Consider the following 22,514-nt stretch of genomic DNA (forward strand, 5'->3'; position numbering starts at 1 on the left):
TTGGGACTGTCTGTCTTCTCTTGTTGCCCTGAAAATTGTACTCGTTTATACGATGTATGTCATTCAACTTCCTCATTGGTCTTGAGGCCCATGAACTTACTAGCAGTTGACTGCCTGGCAAATGTTTATTTGTAAATGAGCATGAGTGATCATTTATTAAGGTAATAAGCATAGATTACATTTAATGACTTAGACATTATGCATTGTAAGCATAGTGTTTAATGTTTAGTGTATAATTAATATGAAACCCAAATGTCACTCAGAAGTTGTGAGTTGAAGAGAATGCTTAAAACAAGTCCAGCTGGATAATAAAATGCAGGGCACTTACACTAAAAGCTTTAAGAAATTTTCATAATAGCAAAGCAATTACATAATTATACCATGCACTAGGGGTGTGTTTACAATTTTAGATTCTTCTCTTTTCTACAGAAACTGACTTATTCTTTTGCTAAAGAGCAGAGTTTGGTTTTTGTTTTTGTTTTTGTTTTGGTTTTTTTCTTTTGTCCTCTTGGAGGGCATCAAAACTTTGGCTTCTGCAGCACAGGTGAGTAGTCTGTCAGCAGGGATACCATGACAGCCTAGGATGACAAAAGAAAGACAAACAAAAGGATAAACATTAGCAACTTGGGACCTAAACCGAGAATTAGATTTCAGTTTGCAGGATTAGAATTTCAAATGTCTTTTCCCAAGTTAAGGATAAGGGAACGTGTCTTCACTAATACTTATTTTTGTTTAGATGAAGGAAGGTCCAAAGGGATTAGCCATACTCAAATATTTGCATCAACCCCATGCTTACTTAAGACACAGTACAGGTCAGAGTTTTAAAGTGTGATGCCATGGTGCTAGAAATGAGTGGGTTTTCCAGTTTTTAGCTGAAACATGGCTACTGGCTGGTTTTAGAGCAATTTAATGCCCCCTAACTCATTTCTCCTTGTCTACTCTGAGGTTTTGCCATTTGAAACCTAGAGAAGTTTGAGAGAAGCCACATGTAAGTAATAAATATAAACTATCCAAGCTAATGAATGCCTCCTCTCTGAATTTTTGTTTCCCAGAAAAAGGATAAGCTTTACAGACAGAGTGTAACATGATCTTGGGCTGTCAACCGCAAACAGTTACTGTCATTTTTAATTTTTCCAATATCCATACTAGAAACAGTAGAAATGTAACCAGAAACAATCACAGTGACTATACATATATTCAGTAATATATATATTTACATAATATAAATAATATATATCATATATAAATTAGTCAATATATAACCACTATATAATAATACATAAAATATATAATATATAAAGAATGTATAATGTATATATTATATATAACAATATATAATATATGGCAGCAAATATATGCATATATAATATGTATTTACATTATATTAAATATACAACATATGTTAATATATATGATATGAATTATATTGCTGGATATTACATTTGCATTATGATACTATTGATATTATGATATTATATATGTGTATAACACTTATATGTTTTATATATGTATAACACACATATAATAAATATGAAGAATACATATGTATACATATATAATATGTATTTTATAATATATACATGTTATATATGTGTACTGAAAAAAGTACTTGTCAGTATACTAAATAACATATTATGTGTCAGTCAAAAATATTTGCCCACCACTAGGCTAAATAATTGAATGAGTTAAAAATGAACTTCCATGCATTTTCTTAATTAATGAAATGACCTGTTAAGGTGGCCTTCTTCATTATTACTTAGAAATCAAAGGGCAGAGATGGGTCTAAACCCAAATTCTATGATTCTATGCTTAAGAAGTAGTTTTACTGCCTGTGAGGTAAAACACAGTTCACATAAGTGTCCACAGGCTACAGCAGAAACTCACTGTTGCATTTCAAAGAAATTCAGTGAATATACTTTAAAAGTTATCTTACTGTAATTGTGTCTGTCTATGTGCATCAGTGTATGGGTATGTGCATGAGACTGTAGTTATGTGCCAGTGCCCACAGAGACCAGAGGGGAGCTCTGGATCCTCTCTCATGGCCTCTGTGTATGCATTCCTAATTGAGCCATTCTATCTCCAGCTCCATGAATGTACTTTTTTTATTGGATATTCTCTGCATTTACATTTCAGATGTTATCCCCTTCCCCCAATCCCATCCATCTTCCCCTCCCATTGCCTCCATGAAGGTGCTCCCTCTCCCAACCACCCTCTCCCACCTCAGCACATTTGCATTCCCCTACACTGGGAAAAGGAGTCTTTGCTGGACCAAAGGCCTCTCCTCTCATTGATGCCAGAAAATGTTATCCTCTGCTGCATATGCACCTGGGGTCATGGGTCTCTCCATGTGAACTCATTGGTTGGTGATTAGTCCCTGGGAGCTGTGGTGGGTTTGGTTAGTTAATAATTTTGTTTTTCCCATGGGGTTGCAGACCCTTTCAGCTCCTTCAGTCCTTTCTCTAGCTCCTCTTTTGGGGTCCCCGTGCTCAGTCTGATGGTTAGCTGCAAACATCCTCCTCTGTATCAGTATGGCTCTGGCAGAGCCTCTGAGGAAGCATCCATATCAAGCTCCTGCCAGTAAGCACTACTTGGCATCAGCATCAGTGCTTGGGTTTAGTGGCTGCATATGGGGTGGGTCCCCAGGTGAGGCAGTTAAGCAGCTGGTCTGTGCTGAGAGGTTTCTGTGCATCATACCACTTTAAAAGATTGTGTATTGTCCGAAGGGGTGAGCAATATGAACAGTAAAGATGAGGTGCCATTCTTTTGACTGAGTGATGCTAAACAGGGAACCTGACCTCTGTGCTCAGCTGACTCTTCCTTACTTCCTTAAATCCTCAAGACCATTTTAAATTTGTTTCTGTTTTAGCCTTAGATTTTTTTTTCTGGGGGAGTAGATTTGGTTAAATGGAATTAAGGTATTTTTTTCCCAAGATCAGGGAGCCAAATTTAAACCCTGTTTTTCAAAGACTACATTCGCAAACCAGTTTTATATATGACTTCAGATTGAAAATACACATTGACTACATGTCCAGGCTATGTTGCGAGCGCTCTTCCAGCACTGAAATGGTCATTCTTCTTAGGAGTGGTCCTTTTAGTTTATTTCAGTGTGAGAAAAATGTATAGGCAAAGGAACAAACTTACAAGGTATTACTTACAGACAATAAAGTTTGTAAGTGGTTAAAAGGATGTGCGAGATTGGACAGCCCAGGGAGACCTTGGTAAAGCAGGACACTGTTAAAAAGGACCCCAGGAGGACATTTCAGGAGGAGAAAATCATGTAACAGGTTACCTGGTCATGCTCTTTTAGGGGTTTACAGATCTGCATCTCAGATTTTTCTTTATTGCTTAGAGTCACACAACATGCGAAGTTCATCTTCACAGAAACAAAACAAAACAAAACAAACAAACAAACAAAACCTAGGAATGGGTGGTGTTGCCAAACAGAGTCAAAATGATATCCAAACAATACTCTTTTTTCAATCTAAGCATGTTGCAAATAGTCTGTGGAACATACTTCTATTAAAAAATAATTGTTTATCTGAAATTGAAATGTAACTGGGCATGCTGTATTTTATATGGCAGTCTTAGCTTGGAGAGGAGTGAATGATTCTGAGTACTATAAATGTATTACAAAGGTGTTACATACTTAAGGACCATCCATATAACAGTGCTTTTAAGTGTAGCATGGGGAAGGTGGCTGGGATAGGAGGTTGACGGAGGGGAAACCAGAAAAGGGGATAACATTTGAAATGTAAATAAAATATAGCCAATTTTAAAAAGAAAAGAAAAACCTTAAATTCCTCACAATTTACAATAACTAAACAAAAAAACTTTAAAAATAAATAAAAAGAATCTCTTTAGGCTACATTAGTACTATGAGTTAAAAAGATGTCTACAGAGGGGGAAAATATACCAGTAGTTTTATATGTATTGGTTTTTTGCTAATCACAGAAAAATACAAAAACAAATTTTCTGGGAATGAAAGTTTGATTTTTGTTTCTGTTTTTAAAGAAGACGTGCACTGCGGAGCAAATAATGTGTTGGGAGTAAATTTGTTGGAAAGTACTTAGTGGGGAGGCCTTATAAAGGAACTCTAACAGCACACTTTTGCTTTAATGATCTTATGGAGGTTAGGAACTGGCTTTCTCTGCCTTCTTGGAGTGATGTACCTTACAATAGTCATAGTATGCATCTCATATGTGGAAGCCAGGTAGTATCTTTTCTTCTTGCTTCCATTATGTGTTTAAATGAAGTCATGTAGTAGAAAATCATTCCCTAGAGGAGTGCTCTTCACTACATCTGTCAGCATTGTTAAAATCCCCCTGCCTGTGCTGCTTAATATGGTCGCCACTAGCAACAGACAATATTGAACACTTGAGGTGGGGTTTGAGGTTAGATTGACCAAGAAATTAAATCTTTAATTTTTTAACATTAATATAAATTTAAATAGCTATGTGTGCCCAGTGCCTCCTGGATTGATAGAACAATTGTAAAATATTGTCCATTTAGAGCATCCTGCAAAAACAAATTATCACAGCAGTGCTGAATCTAAAGGCCATTCTGAACAAGCAGAGAACAATTTTATTGCCTTTTAAACAGAAGTGTAGTCCAGATGACCTCCAAGGTCTTATCCTGCTTGAAAATGTTCTGGACTTAGAAATTGTAACAGGCTGTGTGAGGGCTTCATATTATTCTTTGGCATTTTCGTTTTAAAACTTACAATGCCTGGCGGAGAATCTGAAAAAGTTTAGAAGCTCAAATCACAGGGCTGAAATAACATGAACTCCCAGGGACCTACACATCCTCCAGCATGGGCACAAGGACAACTGCCACCTTCTCAGCATCCATGCCAAGAATGTTAATTAATCAGTTATGCCTCTCTTTGTCCTCTACACCACAGACGCAAGTTCTCCTCCACATAGGACTCAAAGTAGCCTTTTGATGCCATTAGTGACCTAAATAAAATTATCCCTCATTTAGAATCTGTGACTCAGTGGGATCATTTTTATGACTGAGCCCACTGAATGTTGAAACAATTTATCCAAGATGGTTTGTTTTGAAGCAGGTTGGTAGGAGTTTCTGGACAGCTGGTGCAGCATTCTTAGACTCTCTGGATTCACTTTAGCAGAGCCCTCCCTTTGAAATTTTATTAAGCTAAATCTTTCCATAATAAGAGTAGTCCAAGGCAAGGGCACAGTGAGACGACCCCAGTGAGACCCAGGTGCATAAAGTGGGCTATAAAATTTCACTGTGTGAATTATGTTTGTGTAAGCATGTTAACCACATTAACACATTGTAGATTTAACTTTGGAAGTAAACTTAACTTAAACATGTTGTATAATATTCTTTAAATTTTTAGAAATACAGATTATCTCCACAGTTGAGATTTTAGCTTTTCCTCTAGTACTTAAGCAACTTTCCTTAACAGATTTATTTGGATAATCTTTGCAATTTCAATTGTCTTCTGGGGAAAAATAGAGTTTGATGGGAAATTTTACTTTGTCTTTTCCTAAGGTGAATGTTGGAGAACTCCCATTTTCTATTTTACATCGTCTAGATCTTTAATACTCAAAATGTGGTCCATAAAACAATGGCACTTGAATTTTCTAGGTTCTCATTCAAAATACCTACTCTCAAGCCCCATCTTAGAACTAGCAAACCCAAAGTTTCTCTTAACAAAATATAGAAATGAACCCTAAATATTCAGAGACTAGCCTAGATGACAGATGAATTTCAGCCTTATCTAAAACTGGGTCCTGCATCAGATCACCCCTGAAGAAAATAATTATGATGCTAATTATGATAACATTTATACTGCATTAGGCACTATACTAAAACTCTCATGTATGATGACAATGGTACTATTCTCACTGATAGATAAAGAATAAACAGATAGTCCTTGACAACTTGCTTTACCATATTATGGTGATTAGATGCTAATACTCTATTTTCTAGACATCCTTGGAGCTTTAATAAAAGAATGATAATAAGTTACATCTAGTGGAAACTTGGATATACAAGTGAAGAGCATGCAATAGAAGCGGTTGTGTGAAAGACTGAATCTTCAGTTCCATGTGCAGGTTAAAGTATCTGTTGTAGCTAGTTCGTCTGATTTAAGTGACCCTAGATACCAGGCTGTGGGCGATTGTAGTTGTAGTTTTTCTGTCTATAAAACATCTAAGTGATTTGGTGTATAAATTTCAGCCTATGATGTCCTTGCTATGTGGTGCTCCATAATGATTCACTGTATTCCCTCTCCCACGAGGCTTTTAATGTCTATTAACCTCTTTCCAGTATCCAGCTAGGAATGAGTCTGCTGTTTGCAATTAAGAGACTTTGCTAGTACATTAATTGAGATCAGCTAAATACCTTTAAAATGGAGGAGCTAACTTATAGCATGTGTATATTTAGTTTTCTATAGACATTTCCCAGTGAATATTGCAAAGCCGTATCATGTTAATATTTCTTAGCATACCAGTAGTAAAGATTATCAATGGCTTCATCTGAAAGGGATGAATAATGTCTGATATAAGATTTGCCATCAGTTTTACAAATGATCCATACTTATAAAGAAATGTATCTCTATGACCAAACTCAAACAGAGAACTGCAGTTCCTTGGCTAACATATCTAGAAAAGACTAAAAAAGGAGAAGAGTCAAAGAAAGAAAAGATAGTTTGAATGTCTGTTTAATACTAGGCATTACTAACAGTTTCAACAAACACAGACAGGTTGATAAGAGTGGCAGAAAGAATTTAGATTAAAATTGATGAATTTGGGAGGGGATCAATTTTACTTCATTCGACTATATTGCGTATGCTAATAAGAAATACTGGCTTATGATCTTCCTGAAAGAAAATAGAGACCAGGTTGGCAAATGGTTCAGCAGGAAAAGACAACCTGCTGCCAAATCTGAAGAGCTGTATTTGAGCCCCAGGACCCAAAGGTAAAAGCAAAGCACAGTCTCCTGTGAAAATAAACTCCTCTTAACTTCCAATTACACTCTTTGTTAAGTGTGTGCCACCCTGTGCTCACTCAAAAATAATTAAATAGAATACAATTTCAAAACGCAAAATAGTTCCATCCATTTGCCTAAGAATTTCATGAAGTCATTGTTTTTAATAGCTGAGAAGCACTCCATTGTGTAAATGTACCACAATTTTCTGTATCCATTCCTCGGTTGAAGAACATCTGGATTTTTCCCAGCTTCTGGCTATTATACATAAGGCTGCTATGAACATAGTGAAGCATGTGTCCTTGTTGTATGTTGGAGCATCTTTTGGATATATGCTAAGGAGTGGTATAGCTGGATCCTCAGGTAGAAAATATCATCCTAAGTAAGGTGACTCAATCACAAAAGACCACACATGGTGTCCACTCACTGATAAGTGAATATTAGCTCAAAAGCTCAGATTACCTATGATACAATTCACAAACCACATGAAGCTAAAGAAGCAGAAAGACCAAAGTGTGGATGCTTCAGTCCTTCTTAGAAGGGGGAACAAAAATATCCACAGGAGGAAATAAGAAGACAAAGTTTGAAGCAGAGACTGAAGCAAAGGCCATCCAGAGACTGCCCCACCTGGGGATCCAGTCCATAGACATCCAGCAAACCCAGACAATACTTCTGATGCCAGGAAATCTATGCTGACAGAAGCCTGATATAGTTATCCTCTGAGAGACTCTGCCAGATCATGACAAATACAGAGGCAGATGCTCACAGCCAACCATTGAACTGAGAATGGGGTCCCCAATGGAGGAGTTAGAGAAAGGATTGAAGGGGTTTGCAACCCCACAAGAACAACAATACCAACCAACCAGAGCTCCCAGGGATTAAACCACTATCCAGAGAGTACACAGGGAGGGACACATGGCTCCAGCTGCACATGTAGCAGAGGATGGCCTTGTTGGGCATCAATGGAAAGAGAAGCTTTTGGTCCTGCCAAGGCTCAGTGATGCCCCACTGTAGGGGAATGTCAGGACGAGGAGGGGGATGGGAGGGGGTAGGGGGTGGGGGAGCACTCTCATAGAAGCAGAGGTAGGGGGTAGGGGGTTTATGGAGGGGAAAATGGGAAAGGGGTCAATGTTGAAATGTAAATAAAATATATCCAATAACAAAGGAAAAAAGGAATATAGATGACAAAAGATTAAGACAAAATTCCTAGCAATAATTCAAAAATCAACAATATGTTTTCATTTGCCTTTTGTATTGGAAGTATTTCCTCATTTGTGTGTATTGATTTGCGTTATTTTTTAATTATATGTACATATAAAACTAGAAATCTATTTAAAAACTTTTAATATATCATTAATATTTAATTATATTAAGGAGTTTTATATCAGCAATAAATTTAATATATACATAAAATTAATTTTATATATTCACACAAAATATTGCCTCACCTAAGAAACGCAGCTTTCAAAATTTCAGGAATATTAAGTGTCTTATTTAAGTGAAATACATGTTAAATATCCTATAATACTCTTTGTAAATTTACATTGGCAACAGTTTGTATCTACCAAATAAAATAAATGTATTAACAAAAAGAAGTAAGAAAAAATGGCAGAAGAGCAATCAGTCTAGTTGGATAACCTTGGATGCTGATTCTTTACCCCAAAGCATGGATCGCCAAGTTGAAAGCACGCTTATATTTCTTACCCTTTCATTGCCCCCTTCTTCCTTACCATGATTGTCCACTTTCTATTTTCTGCCTCTGGGAACACTAATGATCGTGGAGAATAAAACACTTCATCATCCACTTCTTCTGGCTTTCTAGGCAAGCAGTGTAAAAATGTCCAGTCAGATGCAGCCACTTTAGCAGTCTAAAGAGGTGGGGATAAGATCACATTTTGATTATGAACTCTTATTGTGACAGTCATATACAGCTTCTTCGGTATGTAATAACACATTTGTCCTGGCATGCTATGTTGCTACAAGGCAAAGGGGCAAAGTGAAGTTTTTAGACACCTCTGACCTATGGCATTTTGTCGTCACTCTTTTCAATTTGGGAGATCATCACTCCATGTTAAACCAGTCAATTTACTTTTCTAAGATTCTGCCCGACAAGGCAATGAACAGTTTAGTGATGAACCTGGCTAATAGGTAGCTGATAGCAAAAGTTGCTAATATACCAAGAAGTAACTTTGATGAAATGGCATTATGATTTGAGCTGTTTTCCAAAACTGTGAGTTTTGGGATTTGAAGTATGCCTTGTCATAAATTAAAATAATTTTGAAGAAAGCAGTGAGGTAGGAGTGCATTAAGGAGAATTCTGAGCACTCTGCACTGCTTACTTTCTTCCAGATGCAAATGTGCCAACACTCTCAAATCTCACCCGCAGCTAATTCCCATAAGTAACACCCTCCCATCCATTTCCGTTGTTCACGTACACATTTAAAACTACATTGCCTCATACGTTCTTATCTAAAAATTACTGCCTTTGTACTGAAATTTTATTTCACTTCTAAGTTGAGAATAATTGAGCTTCTAAAGTACTGACAAATGAGATGGAAAGGAAGTGGCATTTATACCTGTCATGTGTCAGGAAAATTATTATTCTTCCAGCTTACGGTACCAGCACCAGAAAATTGCCCAAGCCAAGCACAAAGTAAAGTGTTGGTAAGTTAAAATAGCTCCACCAAATATTTGAAACATATATGACAAAAGGATAACCATGGTGTAGAAAAAAAAATCTTATGCAACCAGTGATAAAGGGGAGCAGATGGAAATCAAGTAAAGAAATGACAGAGATATAAAGACATAGAATCGGAATGACCAATCAGTGTGAAAGATGCTTAGCATAATGAGAAATATGGCAACTTTTAGAAACCACAAGATGCCGTTTTCTCTTCAATTTACAAGACGCAAAATGTAAAAAAACAACGAATGGGGTGTGTGGAGAAAGAATTTACAACTGGAAGTTTACACTATCCTGTTTTGACCAAGACCATTGGTATTTTTTAAAGTGTAGAAGACATCAAAGACAAATTCTTCCTTCAGAAACCTATTCTCTAGTTAAACTTCACCCAGAAATATGAATAAAGTTGTTCTTTGTAGAACAGTTTGAAATTAAGATTTTTAAATACATCACTAAGAGCTATGGTGGGAAAATCCATTTGTGCTTTGGAAATCTAGGCGCAATACTGTGAAGAATAAATTATCTAATAGAGTCAACCTCTGGAATTGAGTTGTGACTGGAAGCAGTTGTCAGGGATACAAGTGGTGTTTCTCTGTCTAGATGCTGAGATTAAGTTCACTTTGTTGAAATGGGATCATTGTGATTCATGCTTTTTTTTTTTTTTACATGCATGCCATTCCTTAATAAAAATTGTAAAGACTTCTTTTGGAACTATCTGGGACCTGGAGAGATGGGTCAACAGTTAAGAGCACCGGCTGTTCTGCCCGTGGAGGTGGGTTTGGTTTCCAGCACCCACAGGCTCACAGCTGTCAGTAACTCCAGCTTAAAAGTTACAGATGTCTTCTGGCTTCTATGGGCAGTGCATGCTAGCAGTGTACCGACCTATATGGAGGAAAAAACCCATACACAAAGAATGAAAAATGAAAGTAAAAACATTTTTATAAACTGTAAGTATCTCAATGAATTAATAAGAAAATCTCAGTTTTGTCACATGGAAAAAAAGCAAGTGAGAATAATATGTCTAAAGTACCATGTAACAAATATCAAACCAATACTTGTATGTAAATGGGCAAATAATTCTGAAAAGAGCCATGCTATAATATTATATAGTAACTATGTGTGGAAATAGTCACCGATAAAAGGGTGACTAAGAAAGAAAATAAACATGTTGGTTTAAATATGTCTTGTTAAAAGGGGGAACCATTTTTGCTTTGTTTTTCAAACTTTGATATGCAATAAAAAGAAAATGATTTCTGTTACTTTGTTCACATTTTGTTTGGTATTTTTGTATAATCAGTGTCTCTAGCCCAATGTGCTCCTGTCATTCAAGGTATGCTTCCAACAGAGGTTTAATGCGTGGCCCTCAAGTAGCAGAAATGTATTGTGTAGGAATCAGATAGAGTGCAAATTCTTATGTGCATGACCCAGTGAATCAGAGCTCCCGGGGTTGGGGCCGTTCAGATGAGGGTAACTACACACATAGGTCATTCTGGTGATTCCTCAAGATTGAGCATAGTATGTGCAGAGGAAGGTACCACTCAGTTGTAGAGTTCTTTGTCTAACTTGCTCTAGGCCCTGGGCTCCCTGAAGATGCCCACCACTGCAAACAACAAACAAAAGAGGTAAGAGAAGAGAGGGAGGCAAGCAAGAAGGAAAGATTGATGTGCAGCTTTTCTAATCTTCCATGAAGGCATTAGAATGAAAGGGTGTCCCTTAGGCATCTCTGGGGACAGTTGACAAAACTACCATGGGTTGAAGAAACATTAGAAAATAAAAATAAAAGCAAGAGCTAATAACGAAAGCAGTCATTGTGGGCTTTTCTTATGGTAGAAATCTTAAGAAATTGTATGCAACTGAAGTAACCCAATGTCTCTGAACTTATGCAAAATAAATCATTTTGGAACCTCTGTTGGTGTTAGAGAGGGGAAAGCTTGCTCTTCTACAGACCAGGTTTCAGATTAGTCTACCATAGCTTATTTCTATAAGATATAGAAATAAGTTATGATATTAAGTCTTCGGGAGGAGAGAGATCTTGTTGGGTTGCAGCGAGTCCATAATAGGGAATGAAAAGTCAGTCCACTGTCCCTAAAGTGAATGAATGATGGGGTGGTTTGAGTATTTATGAATGCAATTTATGAACCTCCAGAGAAGCATCAGTTTGTACCTTCATCGTAACCTGGTAACCGTGGAAAGCTTGAAGACGCTTTTTCTTCTCATCCTCTTGTCCCATGCTGATCCAAGTATCTGTAATTAATACATTGCCTCCACGTGCTGCTTCCAATGGATCATTTGTCATTGACAACTTGGTACCATTCTAGCACAGAGAATTTGGCTGGTTAAAAAACACAAACTTCATGGGACAGAGAAAGACAATTAGAAGATTACAAATAAAAAGCATACCTCCTTGGCATACTGTTCTGCTTGCTTGACTATATTAGGATCTGGCTCATAACCCTGCAAGAAGAAACATTAGCTGTTACCTAGGTGATTAGTTAGTTTAATTATACATGACACCACTTAATAGTTCTGATATTTAACAACACATATCTAGTATGTCTTAAAACAAAACAAAATAAAGCCCAAGAATAGGCTCTCTCTTCTCTTTTAAAAGATGTAGCTCATTCACATTCAGTAGAGCACACTGAAGCTTTCATGGTGTCCCTTGAACTAGCTTTGTCTTCTTCAGTCATAAAGACAAACAGAGCATGGCACTTTCTACCTCCTACCAGACCTCGCCTTGACCTTTGAATGGCACGAGAAGGCTATATACATAATTGCATAGCCTGGTGCATTTTTATCTATGCCTTTGTACACAGGGCTCTCTCTCTCTCTCTCTCTCTCTCTCTCTCTCTCTCTCTCTCTCTCTCTCTCTCTCTCTTTCTCTTTTGTCTAACATGCTTTCCTCACTCTTTCCATGGACAATTTTTGAAATCTCAACTTTAATGACGACTCCTCAGAAAAGACTACTGTAGCCACTCTAGCTAAATATTAATAAATAAGACTCCTGCCTTATTCTTTTCCCAGAGAGTGGGACTGCTTTAAAATGTCACACACACACACACACACACACACACACACACACACACACACACACACACACACATATATATATATATATATATATATATATGTTTAGAATAGTTTGGAGAGGTAAGCAAGGTTACTATAACAGGTGCATATTCTTAGGATTAAATGACTTGGCATCCTGGCAGTCTTGCTTACTCACTGTAGTCCCAGCTTTAATGGACATTCTGCAGGCAGCTAAAGTAGCTAAAGTTATTGCCACGCTGCTATGAACAGTCTCTCCCTACCCTCCTGTCTGTATAAATTGTTTAGTATCTGCTTCTTATGTCGCAGCTGATTAAGAGCATCAAGCCTCTCTGCCTGTATCCCTTGCTTTCAACCCCTGCAATTCTTCTCAATATGCTACCACCGGAAAACCACCCATCTTCTCATCCCTCTACACATTCTTTCCTACAATCCCAGCCTTTTACCCTTGAATGTCTCCTCCTGGGTGTCTTCATCAGAACATGTCAGCTCATGAGCTCTTATGGAATTTGTGTCAGTTCAAACCCCACAAGTAATGCTCACCCTCTTCCATCTTTCTAATGTTTTGAATTCATAGCATCTATTATGAATCAATTTTGTACATTTTAATTATGGATGTCTGCTGAATGTTGTGATATCCCTTTCACACCCCCATCACTGTAAATAATCATGATAAAAGGACTTACTCCTTCAAGTTGTTATGGTGGTGCCAGAAGGTGGCTTTCATCTGTCTGTCCACTTTGGACACAGCCTCATTTATAGAAGGTCGCCCCACTCAAGCAAGCACACCTTTCTAGGGACCCATATATTCAAAGGGTACTTAATAGGAAGCCAGACCCTTCCCAACCAAGCCCAGACAGGTCCAAATGATCAGTCCACAAACAAAACGCTCTATAGGTCGTCTAAGACTGTGGGTTAGGCTCACATCATGCTCAACTTCTCCCTCTAAACACTGCTGCTTCCGTACCCCTCCACCTTTCCCACGGCCATTGATTTCAAGGACATACTGCCATGAACGTGTTATATATCCAACACACTTAACTCTCAGGCTCCGCTCTCTGAGAAGCTCAGCTTATGATAGGCATGCCCAGGACTGTTCATGGCTTTTTTACATATACTTGTCTACCATAGTTCTTTCCTCCTCACCAAATTCTGGAAGGAAGAAATGGCCAGGACATTGATTATGACAGCGGCAGACATTTTAAAGCAAGCTTTTTTATGTTCAAACTGCCATGAGGTTTTGGAGTCTGGTTTATGAGATTTAGGAGGAACAGAATTAATAAAGGTTTGTGAGTTTGGAGACGAATGCTGTGAACACTCATATAGGTAAACATACATAAAGAGCCATGGATATTACACCAGGCACCTAGTGCTCTGAAAATGCCTTCAGGGAGGAGGAATTGAACTCTCTAAGAATAATCATTCTTAGAGAAGGAATCAATAAGTACTTAGAGAACTGAGAGAGAGGCTTAGAAATTAGAAAATCAGCCAACTTGCTCACCCTGAATTGTGACTTACAAGGTAGAGAGAAATTCTACACTCAAATCTCAGTTTTCAATACTAAATCACCCATTGGCCTTTACATAAATCTTAAAGCCAGATGAAGAAGGTGATTAAAAAACCAGTCTAAATATTCACTTAGAACAATGTTAAAATCATCACCGTCCACGACTTACGGAACACTGTTGCAAATTATGGGCCGAATAGCATTTTTTTGGAACATGTAAGTTGGTCTTAGTTGAGGCATGAGGAAATGGATTACATATGACTTTGGAAACTTTTCAGTGTTTCTTAAATTTACAATAAATCTAGCTTTAGCTCTAAGGCAAACAGTCTGCACTACCAGACTTTGCAGCAGTATTTTTTTTAAAAGACAAAAACAAAATCCTTGCTCTCACCAAGATTTAAGTGGAGTTTGCTACATTTTATCATTTAAATGAGTTTTCATATATGATCATTACTAAAATTACAGAGTTGTACTATTGGAAATTCTCTTTTCACTTTAATAAAACATTTTTGGACAAGTAATACAATGTTTAAATCGTATATTTCTTCAACAAAATGAAGCCATTCTAAAATCTCCTTATAGCAGGGAACAATTATTTTCAATGCACATTTTCTCTGCAAAAGCAAATGCACTACATTCTCTCTTAATATGGCGCCTTTCTGCAGACTGGAGTTCTAGTGAGAGTGTGATCAAACATGTCACAGTAGAGTTTTTTCTTTCCCCAGTGCTTGCTAAATGGAAGGAGGAGGAGAACTTGTTGGAAGGGCCATCTCTCTGAGTTACTAAAATAGGCAAGCCTTCAGAGCATGCTATTGTTGCTTCTACAGCATGGCAGGAGCATCTGGGCAAATAATGTCCTTAGAAAAGTCATGCCCTAGAGGTAGGGCATAACTCAGTGGTAAAGTACTTAGGTAGAATATATGAGATCCTGGCTTTGATGCCATGGTAACACACACACACACACACACACACACACACACACACACACACACACACACACTCACCCACTCACCTACTGCCCATTGGGAACCTCAGAATGTAACTTTATTTGGAAATAGGGTCTTTGCATATATATGCACTTAAGCTGAGGCCATGGTAAGTGGTGGTAGGCCTAAATTTAATAGGCTAATTTTTTTTAAGAACAGAGACATTTGTATATAGAGAGATCTATGGACACAGAATGAAGGTGGTAGAAGAAACGCTTGGAGTAATTCAGGAAGAAGCCAATTAACACATGGAACATGGCTAGGTTGTGTCAGTTGGTAGATCTCAGGCAACATGTTACTGTGCTTTCTGAGCCACCCAGCTTGTCCTAATTTGTTTTGGCCTAGGAAACTAAGAGAGAAGAATGCATTGACCCAAAGTGACTCAGATAGAACATGAGAGAAAATGATTTTTATTTACTTATCTGGAATACAACAGGCCACAAAAGTATGTTATCAACACAGAATTACACATTTTTTTTCTTTTTCAGAAGGTCACTCTCTGGCTACCAGGCTACTCTTCACATTGTAAGCATCAGAGAACTTCTTCCACTTTGCCTGTTGTCTCTCAGCAGTAACTGCTCAGAAGGATGAAAACCTGCTCTCCTGACTCCAGGTTGGGACAAATCTGAAGCACACCTGACACCCTGGAGTTCATTTGTTGGATCAAGTTAAGATCCTTTCTGTTGGATTGAACATATCAGGGTGACCAAAGCATCCTGGTTTTCCAAATACTCTTGAAATATTAGCACTGAATGTTTCTCATCTCTGGAAATACCCCAGGTCTAGAAAAACCAAGATGTTTTGTCCCTATGAATAGGACCCTTCCTTATTTTCCCTTTGCCTGATCTCTGCCTACCACTTCCCTGTGCATCTCTTAGGCATAGATATGTTAATAAGAAACTCAACTGAAGATACTAGACACAGGAGGGGTGGGTGAAACAGGCACGAGATGCTCAAGGACTGGGTGATCACTACTGGAGAAATCCAGAGAGTCATCTTCACTCTATGTTCCTGGTAGCTGGTAAGTAAACATCTCAAATTTAAGAAACATAAGCATGGGGAAAATCTTTGAAGTTTCCCTATATTCATCTCAGAATGACCCACAAGAAAAACATCAAATACATGCTTGATGATAGATACACTGACAGGACATGTGATCATAGTGAACAGGTGTGTCTTAGTGTGAAGGCCAATTCTCAGGCCACAAATCAACACTAGTTTCCAAAAGGGTTTCTATTCAGGGAAATTTCTTTGTTTCTTTCTTTGTTTCTTTGTTTCTTTCTCTCTGTCTCTGTCTCTGTCTCTGTCTCTCTGTCTCTCTTTCTGTCTCTCTCTCTGTCTCTCTGTCTCTCTCTGTCTCTCTGTCTCTCTCTGTCTCTCTCTCTCTCTCTCTCTCTCTCTGTCTGTCTGTCTCTCTCTCTCTCTGTCTCTGTCTCTCTCCTTCTTTTTACCAGACTCCTGAAAGCACACCAGAATCTAAATTAGAAAGATAATGGAGAGAAAGGAACAGTAGATCTGGGGTGTTTAAAAAGGATCTTAGATCCTTTAGGCTTGTGCTTGATTTCCTTGTCAGACCAATTCCTCCTACCTTTACCAAGTCCTGTTTATTCTGTACAGAATAAGGATATAATGTAAGACAACTTGTAGTGAGATGCACATGTTTTTATTATAGTGAATTTATTTATTCATGTATGTCATTATACAGATCGAACATCTATGTGTTGAGAAATTCAAAATATATAAAAGGATATCCCTTGAAGAAAAAGAAGAGGAGGAGGAGAGGAGGAAAAGGAGGAGAGAAGAAGGAGGAGGAGGAAGAAGAGGAAGAAGAGGAAGAAGAAGAAGGAGGAGGAGGAGGAGGAGGAGGAGGAGGAGAAAACAACTCTCTTCTACCTCTATCCTTGAACTATCTAGTTTTATATAGAGGCATCAACTATTACCACGTCCTTAAATAACCAAAGTTAATATATGAAAGGGTGTGCTTCCCATACATTCTATGGAAATGTATAATCAGGATAAGAAAACATGTGGAGGCTGTTTTGTAGACACATGAGACTCAGATTTAAAACTCCAAAGAAACCCTGGCAATGAGGTTTGAAATCTAAAGCTGGGTGCTGGCAATGGGTCCTTCACATAGAACAGACATTTTTTAAATTTTTGAACCAAATTGGAGAGATTACAATACCATTTCCATGCCCTGAAGGTTTTACATGGTCTGGTTTTATACTTCATGCTTCTGGCTGCATGGTGATAACATACAAAGATGCAAACCATCATAATGACTGGTATTAGGCATCCAAAGGCATAATTCAGATGTGCTTTTATCACAGACTCATGGAATAAAAGGCATCAAGACTAGTTTTCACTATAGGAATGGGAAATTGAATTTATAAGAAGCTAGATAGTTATTCAACAGAAGAGTTGATAATATAGCTTAAATTACATGGCTTAAGCTATGCTCATCTTGATCAGAATCTTTGTTTCTACTGGGTAATAGCTTCTGACCAACACAGACAGTATTCCTACCTTTGGAGTAGCTGCTTGAAGGTGCATCCCAAATTTTGCAGCACTCATCATGATGGAATGCAGGATATTGTTCCCATCACCTATCCAGCTGAGGGTAAGACCTTTGAGAGAGCCATAGTGTTCCTACAAAACAAGAGGTAAAGGCATTGGGTATGGAGAGAAAACCCACTTCCATGGAACAGTTACTAGAGTTAAGGTAAAGGAAAAAATATCTCAAAGTCAATGCCTTATTGGAAGGAATGGACTATATTTGGAATTATATTCAGTAACACGAACATACAATCACAAAAGTGTAGAGATAAAGGGTTCTGATATCTTAAGCCAAAACATGGTCATGAGGCTTACATGTTCATGAATTTTTGACTCTCTTTTATCATTTAAGGAATTAGCAATGTCAATGTTCAGATACCAGCCTTGCGCTGAAGATGAAACAAAGAAAAGGAGCAGAAAGTCACTACTTCCACATAACTTACATTTGCTATTGTAAAGAAGTGGCTGCTATCATGCACAAGAAACAGTATAGCATAGCCACCATCAGTGGTCAAAAACCATGCCCACTATTACTGTGTTTATGAGTACAGTTATGTGTAAAGTATAAAGGCACTCCTGGAGATTATGAATACAAATATCATGGTAACAACTTCTTTGTAGGGAGAGAGTAAAAGAATAGACATAGTACATTTCAACTCAATTATTTCATTTTAAAACAATAAATAAATCTAAATGAATTGCTTCATTGCTTTAGAAATGGACAAAACTGCTCTAAAGGTGGGGCTCACTAGGAAAGAGCTTTCCAAGTATGCAGGAGGTCCAGGGTTCCATCCCCAGCACCACAAAAGAAAAAAAAAATTGATAAAGCAGTATAATGGATGCATAAGAGTTTTAGTTTTAGGTTTAAAAAGTACTTATTTTTTATAGAGGAGTAGCAAGAACATGTTACAGCATGCATGTGGTAGTCATAGGACAACTTCCAGGGATCATCCTTCCATCCTTCCATCCTGTAGATTTCCCAGAACTGGTGACAAGTATGTACTGAGCTGTCCCAGCAGCCCATTTTTATTTGTTTTGAAATGTCTGTAGGCTTGAGAATTTTAAAGTTTAATCCTCACAAAAGTCAAAGAAGGAGAGAGGCTGAGTCATTTGGAGATCATGGAACTAGTAGGTGGCTAAGCTAGGATGTGAAGGCAGTTTTGCCTCACTTAGACCTTGTGATCTTCATAAACTGTCACTGAAATCATATCTTGGTTGTTGCCTTGGTCAAGCATTACACAAGGACCAGCAGGAGACCGTTTGATGAACAGAACAGCTCATATCCCCTCAGTGAGTTCATGAATTAGTAATGAACTTCCCCAGAGAGAAACATGTTTACATAAGGTTTCCCTCAAAAACAGCAACTTTCCATCTGACATTGTTTCTTCTCTGTGTGGATCTTGTCCTCACCTCTGAACACTGTTTCTTTGTGTTTGACTTCTCATTTAAATGTTCACAGCTCATTCAAATTAGAAGGAAGGTGGACCTATATCCAGTTTGCCTTTTTTTTTTTTTCTTCAAAATCATTCAGAGACACGGAAACTCTGATTGGTAAGATTCTGAGTGACAAGATTATGTGGTTTGGCTGTGTCAACCCAAATAAATAGTGTAAGTCTTAAAAGTCATTCAAGTGTCTGATTTGGGTACACATGGCTGAAATAGGCCCTTAATACTATTAAGTCTACATGTTCTTTATTCTATTTTTAATCAATTTATAAGACAGCAGAAAATTCCCCCTTTCTATTATCAAATAGCAACAGGCCATTTTGAACATTTAAACTAATAAGCCCCTGTAGTCCTCATTTCCATGTTATAGAACCTAGTGTCTGTAGGACCACTGTACTAGTTACTTTCCATGGTGCTGAGATGAAACCTGACAAAAGCAACTTAAGGAAGGAATGGGCTATGTAGGGCTCAAGTTCCAAGAATACTGTCACTGTGAGGAAGTCAGGGCAGCCAGGCCTTGAGGCAACTGGTCACACTGCATCCACAGTCATAAAGAAGAGAAAGGGAAGTCCTAGCAGTTAGCTCCCTTCCTCCTTTTCCTTCACTTTAGGAGCCCAGTTCATGCTACCTGTAGTTAAAGTCACTCTTCCCACCACTACTGACCTATTGTAGACAGTGACTCAAAGACATATTCAGAGGATTGTCATTTAGGTGATTCAATATCTTAACAAATTGACAATGCTAACAACACAGTCACATAAGTCATGTTTTTTCTATGTGCAATTTCATTCCTTAATCATTCATTGTTAAATTGAGCAACAGAAAGCAAAGCGATCAAAAGAACAGAAGATGGCAGAGGGGCTAGAAGGGGTTTGGAAATGGGATTGGGAAGAAAAGGTTATACAGCCTATTTAGAGCAATGTTCTGTTTTCTGAACCCGTATTCACACATATGCATAAGTTTTAAGATAGAAGTTATTTATAGTAACAGCTAAACATCCTCTAAATAAATGGTCCCACTTGATGATAGTTGGGAATTATTTTCTGTTCTGTAAAGCAAAGAAATACACCAACCTGGAGTGTAAGGTAATCAGCCAGGATCTGGATAGGATGATACAAATCTGACAGTCCGTTGACAATTGGGATGGATGCTTCTTTAGCCAGGATGTCCAGATCTGATTGTTTATACACTCGAGCTAACACAGCGTCTGTCATGCTAGATAATACACTGTGGCAAACAAACAAGAGACATTCTTACGATTGTTCCCAACAACAAATACAACCTCCTTAGTTGGGATATACCTAAGAATGTGACAAATTGAAAAGCTAACATTAAATACACAGTTATTATGGAGGAAAGACTTTGTTCCACAAACATCTCATTCAGTGACCAATGCTACATTTTGTGGGGCTAAATCAGTTGTGAACCCAGACGTCACTGTGTGCATCTGTAGTTTCAAGGCTAAGGGCATCTCCATAGGCTGTCTCATCCAGTGACTTGGCTCAGCAGAGGAAAATGGAGCTGGACCATTAAGTCTTTCCTTTGGAGCACCCCATAACCCAGTGAAACTACTGTTTTTGAAAGCAACAGTACCACTTAGGTCTTTCCTACCCATCTTCTTCCTTACTTTCTTATGTACATGGGTCAGTCCTGCATGCTGATATGAAAGCTTCATCCCAATCCTTGCCTCATGTTTTCTACCTCTTTTGTCTTCCATAGATGTCTTGCATGGTTAATTCTGTCTAGGAGTCTGCTTCATAGAAGACTTATACTGACAGCTCAAAATAAACTCTGATGCTTATAAAATTCAAGCCCTCCCCCAAGAGTCATCATTTGTAGGATCAAAGTTTGAAAAAATTCTGATTCTTTCAAATGTTGGTAGACTGCTCATGGCTATGATTCTTAGATTTCCAGATTTTTTTTTTTTGAATCAGCAAAGTTCTCCAAAACATCTGTATATCTACATAATATCTCTAGTTTTTGACTAGTAACTTAAGGGTGTGCAAAATAAACAAGTAGGCACAACATATTGTTACTCTTTTCTAATAAACCAGAGAACATTTTAACACAAAAAAGCAGATATGGAGAGTGATTCTTAAAGTTAGTATATTCAGCTGCCTGAAAGTTATTGTTTCAGTTCTTTTATATTTTGTTTTTTTATTTATTTTTCGAATACATTTTAAGGTTGTAATTAAGTATTTGTGGGTACATATACATGCACATATGTATATATGTAACAATAATATATTAATTTGAGGGGATAGAAGAGAGACTAGGAGGGGCTGTAGGGAGGAAAAGGGGGTGTGATACAGTTCTATTTTAATTAAAATTTATTTTTTTTGTTGAACTTCACACAATCTGTGAATTGTTTCTGGGGGTGTTCAGAGCTTTCTGGGGTTAGTATCCCACTATCAGTGACTGCATATTATGTCTGTTCTTTTGTGACTGGGTTATCTCACTCAGGATGATCTTCTCTAGATGCAGCCATTTTCTTAAGAATTTGGTTAAGTCATTGTTTCTGATAGCTGAGTAGTACTCCATTGTGTAAATGTACCACAATTTTTGTATCCATTCATCTACTGAAGGACATCTGGGTTCTTTCCAGCTTCTGGCTATTATAAATAGAGCTGCTATGAACATTGTGGTGCATGTATCTTTGTTGTATGTTGGAGCGTCTCTGGGGTAAATGCCCAGAAGTGGAATAACTGGGTCTTCAGGTAGTACTTTGTCCAATTTTCTGAGGAATTGCCAGACTGATTTCCAGAGTGGTTGTATCAGTTTACAACCCCACCAGCAGTGAAGTGTTCCTCTTTTAAATTTTGTAACTGATGAGACCTTCTCCATAATAGGGCATCAGTAGAGGAATCCAGATAAATTGTAGCTATAAACAAATTTAAGTCCATTGTGTATTGTAGCATGAGATAGGTGGATAAAAAAGCCACTTTATAGTTTAAGTGATATCACTTCTCCCCAAGCCTCAGAGAACATCACAGAAGGAAAGGTTGGAAAGATTACAAGAGTCAGAGGTTGGAGACTACCACAGTGAAACGGTGTCTTCTGGACATGATAGGATGACATCAGACATGAACTCACATTGACCTGTATAAGACTCACCCATAATCAAGACAGTCAAGATTTTAGCAAGGAGTATGAAAAGAGTTATCAGCCCTTACCAATAACTGAGAAACTATGGGCACTTGATGGTTTCTGGGAGATAAAGGGTTAGTTTGTATTAAGAGTGTGGCTCCTGGTAGCAAAATTAGGATAGTGGATAGCCTTATACTGTTGGGTATATGGGCAGTAGAAAATGGATTCCGTGGGTTATTTAAAACAA

At 37.8% G+C, this 22,514-nt stretch overlaps 1 protein-coding gene across 3 annotated transcripts in view; it reads right to left on the bottom strand.

Moving 5' to 3' along the window:
* Nucleotides 1–518: 518 nt before the first annotated feature.
* The window catches only part of OTC (ornithine transcarbamylase), a gene marked incomplete at both ends in the record, with an annotated part of 63,407 nt that continues 41,411 nt past the window's right edge, over nt 519–22,514 (bottom strand). The window contains 6 exons of one of the 3 annotated variants that reach the window (XM_080910948.1): nt 519–578; nt 8,685–8,822; nt 11,802–11,951; nt 12,038–12,091; nt 17,705–17,827; nt 20,254–20,407. In XM_080910948.1, the coding sequence (XP_080767074.1) occupies nt 519–578; nt 8,685–8,822; nt 11,802–11,951; nt 12,038–12,091; nt 17,705–17,827; nt 20,254–20,407 (679 nt within the window). The remainder of the gene's footprint in view (nt 579–8,684; nt 8,823–11,801; nt 11,952–12,037; nt 12,092–17,704; nt 17,828–20,253; nt 20,408–22,514) is intronic. The other 2 variants (XM_080910949.1, XM_080910950.1) reach the window with 2 other exon arrangements.

This window comes from Micromys minutus (genome assembly GCF_963924665.1).
Source record: "Micromys minutus genome assembly, chromosome: X".
Taxonomy (NCBI): Eukaryota; Metazoa; Chordata; class Mammalia; order Rodentia; family Muridae; genus Micromys; species Micromys minutus.